Source organism: Agelaius phoeniceus, chromosome 1 (genome assembly GCF_051311805.1).
Source record: "Agelaius phoeniceus isolate bAgePho1 chromosome 1, bAgePho1.hap1, whole genome shotgun sequence".
Classification (NCBI taxonomy): Eukaryota; Metazoa; Chordata; class Aves; order Passeriformes; family Icteridae; genus Agelaius; species Agelaius phoeniceus.
In genome coordinates this window covers 55,036,207-55,048,975 of record NC_135265.1, presented here as the reverse complement: position 1 = coordinate 55,048,975, position 12,769 = coordinate 55,036,207, and the positions used below count along the sequence as shown (strand labels likewise).

General features: G+C 38.6%; 1 protein-coding gene across 1 annotated transcript in view; it reads left to right on the top strand.

Annotated features, from left to right (window-relative positions):
- The window catches only part of POU6F2 (POU class 6 homeobox 2), a 308,911-nt gene extending 298,873 nt beyond the window's left edge, over positions 1-10,038 (top strand). Inside the window, exons 9-10 of the mRNA XM_054644613.2 lie at positions 5,801-5,969; positions 9,155-10,038. Of these exons, the coding sequence (XP_054500588.1) occupies positions 5,801-5,969; positions 9,155-9,659 (674 nt within the window). The 3' untranslated portion in view covers positions 9,660-10,038. The remainder of the gene's footprint in view (positions 1-5,800; positions 5,970-9,154) is intronic.
- The last annotated feature ends 2,731 nt before the right edge of the window (positions 10,039-12,769 follow it).

Here is a 12,769-nt window from a genome sequence, read left to right as displayed (position 1 = left end):
TGCCTCCATGCTATTGTTCTTCTAGTTTTCTCCCTGCAGTCCTTTCCTCACAGTCCCAACTTCTCTTCCCTTTCATTTCCCACTCAGTCACTGTCTCCAGACTGTATCTGTACCCTTTTACCAACCTTTTTATTAGGTAGTTTCTGTCCTCCTTTATATTGTTTTATCACTAGTGCCACCTCTTTTTCCTTTTCTCTTTTCCTCTATCACAGTGAGTAGTACTCAGCACAGTCAGGCCCTTTCTCCCTCCAGTCCAAATTCTAATCCCTGCTCTTCAATAATCTTCAAGTCAATTTTTTTTCTTCCACATTATTTTTTTCTTTAGACTAAAGGTTAATTTTTGCCCCCTCTGCATCCAAATCCTGCTGATGCCACTCCACCTTCCCTAGCAGCCATCAGAAGACAGTGAAAAGTGATCACAAAGAAGAGCATCAAGTCAGTCTTCATGTCTTTACTGTGGTCTATCAAAAAGAGCCACAGGCATAGGAAACTTTTCATACAATTAGACTGATTGTTGAAGGAGTTGCACTTGGAACTCAAATTTTCCAAAAGAAAATATTACTGATAGGGATCTCCTGAAAAAAACTCCACGTTAACATAAATAAAAAACTTGCGGAGCTGTTTTGAGTTTATGCTTCCAGCTTCATTCAGTCTCTGCTGTTCAAGACTAAAAGAATGAATAGCATAAGGGGCAGATCAACTCGCTTCTGCCATTTACATAGTAACCTTACACAGATAGAATCTCAATTATCCCTAAAGGCTGTCCAGCATACTCCTGAGAGCATGTAGCCACCACAAACTGGAGCTAGCACTTCATGCCTAAGCCTGCTTGAGCTGCCACATCAGGGATGGTGTTACAGGGCACAAGAGAGCTACCTATTCTCTTCTAGTATAATGTGGAAAGAGCCTACAAGAAAGTGGAGAATATGGTCAGTTCAGTAAGGAAAGATCAAACCATCTGTGTAATGAAACATGAAAAATCAGATGGGATCCTTTACAGCTTTTCTTTCACAGTGATAAACCAGTGATTGATACTGTTTGGACAAATAGTATTAAATGACCTTCATGAGTTTGAAAATTGTTTCATGTGACTGAAAAGCCATTTACATAAAACCGTGGCTGTACATCTGAATGTAGATAGAAAGTCATCCTTGTTTCACTTCTTTACAGAATCTGTTCAGTTTCCAGATGCAGATTACTGAAAGGCAGGACCACCTCTCTGTCATGCCTGTGGCCTTCTTAGACTCCCAGCTCCCACGCTGGCTGCAAAGCTTTGTATGAAAGGCTTACAATTGAAATTCAGTGTCTGAAAGTCTATTTAAAGTCTTTTAGTGGGATGAGACAGGCAATGGGTCAGTGTTTCTGAGAGAAGTCATTACTCATGAGGGCAGCAAGAAACAACTTGTGGCCTCCTGAATTGAATTTTGATTTCTATATTCCTCCTGAGGTAGGAATATTGCTCTCTTTTCCTAATTCCTTATGAAACTGTAGTCCAGACCTCTGGCAGAGGTCCTGGAGCTGAGTACCTTGGCAGAGGTTTGCTGTATTCCAGAAATAATTGCTAAATATAGCAAAGTTCATGTAAAACTAGTCACATTTAGCCACTTGTTCTGTGAATCGAATTGCATAGAGCATCCAAACTTCAGCAAATAATTATTTGGAGCAAGCTTCTGCACACTGACTGCAAAGAGAGTAACTCTTTCACAAGATGTTGCTTCACATCAGAGAAATTATTGAAGTACAAGGAGAAATTCATAAGAACTCTATTAACTATAGTGTTCCATGTTCCTTTGGTTTATTACTTTTACTTTTCATTCTAGTAATATTTTCTGTATGATTTTGCTTTTTTTTTTCTTTAAGGTTCCTTAATTTCAAAGAAGTGTCCTTACCTTTTGTTTTTAATTTCTCTTTCTTTTTTTATTTCTTGTCCCTTTTTTTCCCTTTATGTTGTTGTCTTCTTCATAGCTTTTCCCTTTTCTCTCATCATCACCCCTTCATCCTTAACTGGCAACAAGTGATAATTATTTTGGAGACAAAGCATAACAGTTATTTCCAAATAAAAAAATATTTTAAAATAAGTTCTGTCTAAGCAAGGACTGCAAGATTCATCTCTACTCTTTCTGTCCCTTCTGTATGATTGCTTTGTGTTGTCTAATCCTATTTGTATTCTCTTTTGTCTTCTTTATTTTCTCTTCATTCAATTCTATATCTTTATTCCTCCCTTTTTTCCATTTCATTTTCCTCTTCTGAAATGCATCCCTCTGCTCATTTCTTTAACTTTTCCACCATATGTTCTCTTTGTGGAAATCACTGGTTTCCCCTTGTGCTCTGAGACTTGTGTTTCCATGAAGTTCCTTTCTTCCTCCCAAATTCATTTTACTGTCATCTGTTACTGTGAAATTAAAATGCCTCCCATAAACAAATTATTATTCTTTTTTTCCCCCTGAGCTCTACTCCATTTTCCATTATCAATGTTTTGTCCTGCCTTTCTTATCCAATTTACTTTCCATTGGACCTCCTCAGCCAGCTATTTCTCCTCCTCTCTGACTGGGGAAATCATCCCCCTGTAATCCCTCCCATGGCAGAACTCTGTGCAACAGAAATTTGGTTTCTCCTTAAGGGTGCACTGATTTCTCTGTAGCAGCTCTTTCCCCAAACTATTAAAGTCACAGCATATTTTCACTCAACAACAAACTCATGCAGGATTTTCAGAAGAATTCAAAGGTGGGAGAAGTATTCCCTTCAGCAGGAAAAACAGATTTCTGTGCAGGAGAGCCTGTGAATTTAATTTCTTCCATACTGCTCATCTGTCTTCCCCATCCACCAGGATGGCTGGTGGAATTTTAGCTGTCTTCCTTTTTGTTATATGCACCCATATCCTCTGAAATGGTCCAAGACAACCTTGTGACCTTTCTCCAGCACCCAGTAGTTTCATAGGCAGCCACTGTTTTCTCAGGCAATAATGTAAACATGGGAGTCTTGAAATCCATTACTGTAGATCCCAAACACTCAATGGGTTTGGCATTCTCTATTTACCTGTTGTCACTGGGCAGCCTTCCCTGGGATATCCACATAATTGGAAAAGAGCCAGTTTATTTACTCTCTTCAATAAGCTACTCTTCCTAAAATGTGAAGGGCGCTATATGTTCAACTGTTTTGAAAGCTCAGAACATGTTAAAACAAAGTCTATAATCTCCTTGAATATGTTTATGAATATGCATATTTAGACCACACAGTCTAAGACTGTATTGATGGCAGTTAAATGCAATAGTGTAAAACAGACAAATGATGGTGCCAATAGAATGATCTTCCTAGCTCTATTTGTGTTTTAGGGAGATGACAGAAGACAAGATCCATGGATTTCAAAGGGCTTTGAATCACGCCCAAAGTAGAAGTGGTTCCAATTTCACACAAATGCTATTTTCCCTAGAGTTCAAGATAAAACATTTCAGTGTTTCAGTCCATCTGTTAGTACTTTCCTGTTGCCAAAGATGCTATGAAAGAATGAAGCCTTTTTCTCAACAGATATTCCACTGTATACTATATTCTACTCCCATATTACTGAAGGGCATCACAGATTTTTTCTCATCTCAAGGAGAGCTCAGCCTAATACTACCCTCATCCAAGTGCCGCAGGCAGGAACAGTCTTTCCATGATGCTCACTGTTGCAACAATGCCAGATCATTCTAGATGCAGCAGAACTTGGCAGAATTTCTCTATAATTTCTCTATAATTTCTCTACAATTCATTTTCTCACTTCCCTTTTTATTTCTAACAGGAGTTGGGGAGGATTACAGGTGCCATAGTTTGCTACTTTGGAAGTTCTCTGGCAACACCTGAATTGTCCTTTTTTACATTCCTAACAGCCTTAGTCAGAGGCCTTAAATTAACAGAAGGAAAGAGGTGAGGAAAGTCACCATTTTAGTGTACTTTGCTCAGGGGAGTTTTTGAGGCCAGTATCATTTATGATATTTAGTATAGAGACCTAAAGTCAGATAAGTCTGCAGCTCCATTCTGTGTCTCTGAAATTCAGAACTGATATGCTAGGTAGACGAGATGGTGTAAGCAGGAAAATTCCATGCTTCTTTATAATATATTAAAAAAATTCCATGCAATTACTTTATAAACTTCAGTGGCCACTGTCGCAGCATTTACTCCTAAATCAAACAATATGCACCCTAGCTTTGTACTGACTGAGTGCATGGGTGTGCAGGTGACCACTAGTACAGCAGTGAGAAGAGCAGAGATGATTCTGAGTGTGGAGTATCGTTGAAACAAGGCTCGGCCTATGTGCATGTTTATCTGTATGCATAGTTCATGTGGTCCCTGGTTGCACAGAATTTTAAAAAGATTTTTGCCATTTGTGCTTCTTACACTCAAGCAACAGAGTAAATTTATATGCCAGAAAACCCTTTTCCCTCTGTCTATTACTGGACAAAAGGATTTTTCATAGGATGTTTCCATCACTAGGAAATTTTACACCAGGTTTATAAACCCCTGAAAATAAAAGCTTTGCTACTGCAATGCTGATAAGCCCTCAATAGAGCCATACTAGCAGGAGCCATTCTCATAAAAGGTTCAGAATGGTAATGTAGTCTAGCACTGTCCTTGGACAACTGCTTGCATTTACAGAAATTGAGGGGTTATTGTACTGCAAACTTTTCACCTCGGAGTCTGAGGAATGAGGTGGAGAACAATAGAGATGTCTCACTGGGAGAATGGCTTCACTACATGCAGGATTGCACAACACTTTGAAATCTTCTACCATCCCAGTCCCATGCTGTCTCTGACTTGGCAAACACTTTCATTTAGTCAGGGATCAGTAGCTTGGGAGGGGGTGGGGGGTGGAAGTTCCATTCTCCAGCTGTTGTGTCATTTCCCTTGATAAGTCCTAAATTGACCGAGTTATCCAGCTCCAAAGGAGCTTTTCTGTGGTAGACATGCTTTATTATGTGCCCTTTCAGGGACAAAGGCTTCTGTGTCAGTAAACTGCTATAGAAAGGAAGGACATATTTATTCTCACAGCATCATAAGCATTATCTTCTGAGGGGCTAATGTAAAAGTGAAAAAACTGTGCAGCATTACCATCCAAAACCAGTGTTGCTGCTCCTTGATTATCAACCTGATGGGAGGCAGAAAAAAATGCTTGAAAGGCTGCTTCTCAGAAGGGCATATTTTAAAAGACAATTAATAAATTAGGGAGGTTTTCAAGGCAGAATTATTTTAGACTTGTTCACTTGCTGGGTTATTTTGGACATTCATGCAGCAGTTTAGGTTGGGTATTGTGTAAAAGGGAAGAAATAGTTGTGAATCTTCTTATTTGGCATTAACTTTAGATAAACTACAAAGACTTGATTTCAAGTTAAAAATCCAAGCAGCTCATAGTATATATAGCCCTCCCCACAGACTGGAACTAAATTTACTAACACCAGCCATCAAGCTATGTGATAAAAAGGGAAAACGGGGAATGTGACTCCTCAGTCCAGAGAAGACTTTGCAAGGCATAAGTGGTAGCAAGGAATCCAGGCATACTCTCCCTCAAAGGTGAGCTGGCCTTTGTCAGGAGTTCAGCAAAGGCATATCTTTGGAAGTCTTCCACCTGCAGACAACTGCAGCCCAGTCGGCATCTTAGCAATCTGAACACACCTGACAAGGCAAGTCTGCTTCTGTTTGGGGAAGAAGAGAAAGGGATAGTATTAAAAAAATTGAACTTGAAAGTTTTGGCAATGAAAATGGCTGTAAGCCTGTCCCACTGATATGTGATGCAAAGAACTGACATGATTAAAAAATATCTCAACAGATCCTCAGACAGCCACTGGAGAAGTGGATGGGGTAAATCTGGAAGAAATACGAGAATTTGCCAAAGCTTTTAAAATCCGGCGCCTGTCCCTTGGCCTGACACAGACTCAAGTTGGCCAAGCCCTGAGCGCCACCGAAGGCCCAGCCTATAGCCAGTCTGCCATCTGCAGGTAACAAGTTACATCATAGCTCCTCTTCTTTCTTTGTCCTTAATAATGATCCAGCTTATTGTGAGGAGCATGCTTGTGTTTGAGTCTCATAACGTTAGAGTGTATTATTTAACCTGATATTTAAATGTTGTTATCTGACATATAAATTGTTCTTACTGTGTCTATTTAGAGTGATTTTGGTCACTTTTTTCCCTCATTTTCTAAACAAGTGAGAAACAATGTTCCTGGCATAGAGACTTAATTCCATAGATGAGTTGGAGATCCTGCTGATGCTCAATAAGCACCAGCTGACCCTCTTCATACTGTGCCATTTTCTACAGATAGGGTTACTGAACAAATATTTCATGGCTGCATCCCTGCTAAGTTAAACCTGTATTACTGTGGTTAGCACTTCACATAGAGGATGTTAATGATGATTTACCTAGGCAACACAGAAGGGGAAAAAATAGCTTTCCTGCTATCTTGCAAACCAGCAGCTATTCATCTTTTACCACCCAAATATTTACTGAAAAAAACTAAGACAAACCCATGTATGCAAAGCAGAAATTTGTCCTAATCATAAGAAATAATAATACAGTCTTGACAGAGTTAAAGTAGAAGCAAACACCTTATATGCATGTATGTCTATTACAGTAATCCTATGTTTATGCATGAGGTAACAAACACACTTAGGTAACAGCTTTTTCCTCTTGGGCAATGCCTTATAGTCCTCCATCAGTGAAAGCCAAGAAACCAACTCTAAGCTTATTTAAGTGGATTTTGTTCTTGGTGATCCATGAAATGCTCTGTCTTTTTATCTGCTCTTTATACTTTTAATGTATTCCCCATAGAATGGAAGTGTACTTTTCCTGCAGTTAAAGACTAAGGTTATAAATGACATCAGTATGGGGTAGTGTGCTTGCAGCTCACATTTTGCTCAATGATTTTCCATAAAACCCATTGATTGTTGTTAAATACAAAAAGCTCCATAGGATCCTCTCACTTCTATGGTCTCCCCTACTGTTTTTTCTTATAAGATACCTCCCTGTTGAAAATAACCTTTATTCAGTCTATACAAGGATACTACTGCTGGGAAATTTGTTTCAAGACTTGTATGTCGTTATACCAAACATGTCCTGCAGTAACAACGCTAACAAACAATGCCAATGATATGAATGCTATTGCTCCCTATTGCTAAGGATTAATTTTGATTTTGTTTTGTTTTGTTTTTTATTTCTTTGTGGTCAGTTGGTAAAGAATGCCTAAAATTGGTGGAGTTTTTAGCAACTGGAATTTTTTTGTAGTCTTAAGTTGCTGTTTAGCATGGTATACTTTGAAGGAACACATTGCTGTTTCCTTTACTTTTACCTAGTTTACTGTCTTCTCATTTTCTCCATCTATCTGACACTTTGAGAAAGCACTGGGCATGGTGAGACCTTTTAAAGAGGGCTCCTTGGAGGAGCAAGTTGCTCAGAACTTGAGATTGGGTGCGAGAGCTTGTCCCAAATACTTGCAAGGTTACAGACATTTTTTAATTTCCTTTGCCCGCCTTAGATGGACACCATTTTGGGGTGTAATTACATGCTATGACTGTGCATTTTTCGTTAACCTGCTTCAGTAGCACCATGTATTCCTCAGAAATAGTAGATTTCAATTTTTTTTCAGTTGTAACAAAGGAGTTTCAGTATGAACTCCAGGTCAGTGGAAGGGGCAATAAGGCAACCAGTTTGAACAACCAGCTCGAAGAGAAAAGTAGAATCTTCTGGTGGCCTATGCAGGTCATAAGAGCAATATACCACCTTGATATGTTCTGCATGCAAATAGCAGTATTTCCTTTAATTTAAGACAATACATTCTAAAATATATTCTTCAGCCTGAAATATCACCAGATACCAAGGAATGACACCTTGCAGTCAATATCACATTAAAATGTCAGGCACCAGTTACAAAGTCTTTGGAGTACCATTATCTGAAATTATTCTTTGTCTTATTCTTTGTTTGTGAGAAGTGCTTTGTTTCATGCTGGAATATTTTTTGCTGCCTCCATGTGCTGAATGGAGACACTAAAAATGTCCAGCTCCAGCCATCAAGTTTCTTGGCATAAAGGGATTGATTCAGTTCCTCTAATCTCCAGAGCACTCTGTGGTTAGTGGTGGTGGTGGTGCTGAAGCACCTGGGCTGGAGAGCACAGCAGCGACATCCAGTAATTGTTGCCTTTCTGCAGCATTAAATACCTCAACATGCAGAGTGGACAGAGCAAAGTGGGAAAATACAAATGGATTGCACCAAAGAAATTGGGTTAAGACTTTTTTAATAGCAAAAGAGGATAAATTCCCTAAATGAAAGAAACAAATACTTATAGGACTTGAAACATGAACTCTGCTCTTCTGCTTGTTTTTGAAAGGATTAAAGCTTTGTGTGGCTGCTTTTCCAGATGTTTTATAATACTTGTAAAATCTGGTTTGGCAAAAGACTTTTGATGGCAAAATGATATATAGAAGACCTCATTTACAGGAAATGATATCATTCTGGTACAGTTTGCAGAAATCCCACAATAAACTCAGCTTGGTGCCACAGCATATTAGTGGACTGTTATGCTGGATTTCATCTGGAAAACATGAGTCTGTCTTTGCACATTGTGGGGACAGCAAGATAATTGCAAAGTGTCCAGCTGTTTCAGCTGAACACCACCATGGCTATGGGAATTTTTTTTCCAACCCAGAAAAGGGATATAGCATTAACTTACAAACAGTGAAAATTGCTGAAAAATGGAAAGGAAACCTGATATTCAGAGATGAGTATTTGCCATTGGTTTTCTTATTAAAGCTGTGGTGTTTGGATAACATGGGATGGGAGAGATAACAAAAGGATTAAGCACAAAAACAAGATGATAAAAGCAATGCCTTTGATATCATTTCCTGTAATTAGACTTAGTCTCAAGGGTTTTGAAGATTATCAGAAATATGAAAATGTGATTCTTAACCTGTATTATTTAGTGTACTTAGAATTTTGTTGTAGTGCTCATTTTGTGTTAGCTTAAATCTCTAGCTATATATATCTATCTATATCTATGTATAGATATACCTATCTGACAGTTTTCATAATCTACTGTAAATTACCTCTGCCAGTCAATTAGTCAGGCAGGCAGGAAGTCCCACCCTGGCAGAGCATCAGTGTAAGACTCTTCTTTCTCAATTTTCCCTCAGACACACCATCCTGAGAAGCCACTTTTTCCTACCACAGGAAGCCCAAGAGAACACTATAGCTAGCAGTCTGACAGCCAAACTGAACCCTGGCCTTTTGTATCCTGCCAGGTTTGAAAAGCTGGACATCACCCCTAAAAGTGCCCAGAAGATAAAGCCGGTGCTTGAGCGGTGGATGGCTGAGGCTGAGGCCCGCCATCGAGCAGGGATGCAGAACCTTACCGAGTTTATTGGGAGCGAACCATCCAAAAAGCGCAAGCGGCGTACCTCATTCACGCCACAAGCCCTTGAAATCTTGAATGCCCACTTTGAGAAGAACACGCATCCCTCTGGGCAGGAAATGACAGAGATTGCAGAGAAACTGAACTATGACCGGGAAGTAGTTAGAGTTTGGTTCTGCAATAAGAGGCAAGCACTGAAGAACACAATTAAACGTTTGAAACAACACGAGCCTGCAACAGCAGTTCCTATGGAGCCTTTAACAGACTCTCTGGAAGAAAACTCCTAAGAGCAAAACAAAAAAAGCCAAATCACACAGAAAAAAAAAAAAACACACCAAGTGAAATGTGTCCATTTCAACTTTGTGAAAATACCTATTCATCACCCTTGTAAGTAAAAGACTGAGAAAACTACAAGAAGGACAGAACAGTTTATAAATGTCCGTGGGTTTTCCTATTTAAAAAAAAAAACTTTAAACAAAAAAAAAATACACAACACTTAGAGTGTATGTGGTAGAATTAGTTCCCCAAAAAACCGAAAAAGCCAGTTTTTTTAAATGGACTTAAAGTAAACCAAATAACTACTTAATTTTTTCTGTATATTATGAAAATATTAACACATTTTAAGGAAAAACAAAACAAACAGCAACAAAAAAAAAACCAAAAAACCACAAGGAAAGAAAAAAAAAAAAAAAAAAAACAAACTATTATCTGTTTAAAAGAGAATACAAGCCTGCCACCTGGAGGAGTGATTGTAACCTTTCAGGTATCAAGTGCTAATTCACTATGAAATCTATTAACCAAAGTCAGAAACATGGCATTGCAAACTAGATTGTTAGTCTACTCTTTTATGAGCGTAAAATTGTGTTACAAATTTTTACATTTGTATTTTGCAAAGAGGAATACAGGATTAATTTCTCTCATCCTTGTTTGTACCCCCTGCAGGTGTGTACAAAGCCATTCCATAGTAGTCACCTCACTTTCTTTTCTTTTAGTCAACAGTTTTGCAATCTCCTAATGTTTGGGTGCCAAAAATAAGTACTTTTTATTGTGATTTGTGGGGTTTGGTATTTCTCCTCTGAGAGTGTATGTCTTGATTTGCATTTATTTTTCTGGTTTTTTTCCTGATTCTATTTGCTGCCTCCTCCCTTCCAGCTCATTCCCCACCCCTTCCCCAAGCCACCCAAACCCAGTACTGTTTGAAGAATTTTAAAAAGAAAAGTGAAATCTGAACACTTTTATATGATGGAATGCAATGAGGACAAAGAAGGATTAGGATTATATCTGACAGACTTTCAAGCCCACACTAAACATTGTGCTTTTTGTTGAATGTGTAGCTTGAGATTTCTCTGTCCTTTGGCCGTGAACCTGGAGAGGTTACCAAAACTAATTTTGTAGTATAAATATAAACTGCACACTTGGTACAGTACTGCATCTATATTATGGTTCCATTTGAAGCAATTTCTCTCCAAAGCCTGCTAGCCAAAGAAATTTCTTGAGGTTCTGATGAAAACAAATGGACAGGCTGAGAAGTGATGAGGATGTTTTGATCATTACATCACTATGGACAATTTTGATGGTAGTGTTTTGTTCCTTCTGGCTTTTTTTAATGCCATATTTATGCTTGCCCTGTTGACTTCTTTAATAGGAGGATGTGCTTCTGCAGGTGCTTGCAGTGGCCACTGGCTAGACTAAGTAATTGGGACATGGAGAAAAAACACTGAATGTCTTTTGATAATATAAGGTAGATCACCTGCAGTATGATTCAGGTGAACTGATTTTTCTTTAAAGACAGTTTATCTCTGTGACTTCCTTTCTGATTAGACAAGCATCTACTAAAATACTGTGGTCATTGGACCTACAAGCATACCAAGGCTCAGAGGCAGAGAAAGGTGTTGCAGGTTCTTGATGGGGTGTGGTCAGTCCTGTGAAGGTCGTCTGCAATCTTCATCTTCTGCTCAGTTATGCTCAAGCCTTTGTGATTCAGTCTACCATTAGGGTAGAAGCTGCATCTTGATCAGGTCTTCCCAAAAGATAACATCAGATAATTGGTTCAGCTCACTGTAGAGATGGTAAAATTCTGCTGGTATAACTCCTGATAGCATTCCTTGACCTCAGAATGGTTGTGCTGGATTTTTGGTGGTCTGCCTAGGATGTGGAAAGAAGTTTCTGAAGTGCTGGAGTCTTCAAATTACACCTCTATTACTAAAGAGTTTTCAAAAACTCCAGGCTATATCCAAAACCTAGTGAAAGAAATAGACTTTCATTGATTTCACTATGCTTTGAATCTGGCCCTCTGTATTTTAATAATGGAATTTGCCTTGTAAAGTGGGGTATTTGTTGCATGGTTGGTGGAGCTTTAAGATTTCAGAGACCATCATCTGGGCCAGAAGCTGCTTCTAAATGTGAGCACTCTCAGAGGTCAGTGTTGGAGCACACTGAGGATCCAGTACTCCAGGATGAACTCATGTCCAGCAAATGTATTTTAGACTTTATGCTTCAGGAGGGTATGTTTAGGATATTTTCAGTCTTGCTTTTATGAGGAGGAGAGTGACAATTGTTATCAACTCTTTTTCAACTGTTGATATAAAAATAACTGCTGGAGAAAAAACACCTCAGTAACCACTGGGAAATTGAGAGGGACAAAATAGATGCTTTATCCAAGATGAGCATGTAAATTAGAGAGTCTCACAGCAACATCTGCCCCTCTAGGTTTTTTTTATACCCTCTCTCTCCATAGATACCTATATCCTCAGAAACATCTGTGTAGTCTATACCAAACAGCTCTGAAATTGCCACCACGGTTCAATCTACATAACGATCAGACCACCATCCAGAAGCCAACAGGAAAGCAAGGATGAATAAATCATATTTGGAAGCAGTTACTCCTGAAATCCTACCCATGTCTCCTGAACACTCCTAATTGCCCAGTCATTAATGCCACGTACACAACTACATGTTCAGTCATCCTTAAGGCCATACCCTCCCCCACTCCATCCCCACCATCAACAGCCTGGGAACAAAACCATCAGCCATTCATTGCCTCAAAACTAAATTTCTAATTCTCCCAGGGACTGCTCTAAATTCTGTGAAGAAAAATGCTCCAAGAAAAAAAAAGTTAACTAAACACTGTATGAAAGATACTAAATGTTTAAAAATATGCTGGCAGCAGTTATATAAGCTCTTTTCTGTTCCAAAGTACATATCGGAAGGATATAACTAGGACAGTGAAAATGTAAAATAAATATAAATTGCCAGCATGGAAGAAAAAATAATATTCATCCCACAGTCTTAAAATCATTCATGTGCAGTGATTTTTTTTACAGTTTTCTAATTTTGTATTATGTTTTGTAAATTATTTATAAAGTGTTGTAATGCTTCTCATATTAATTTTTTTATA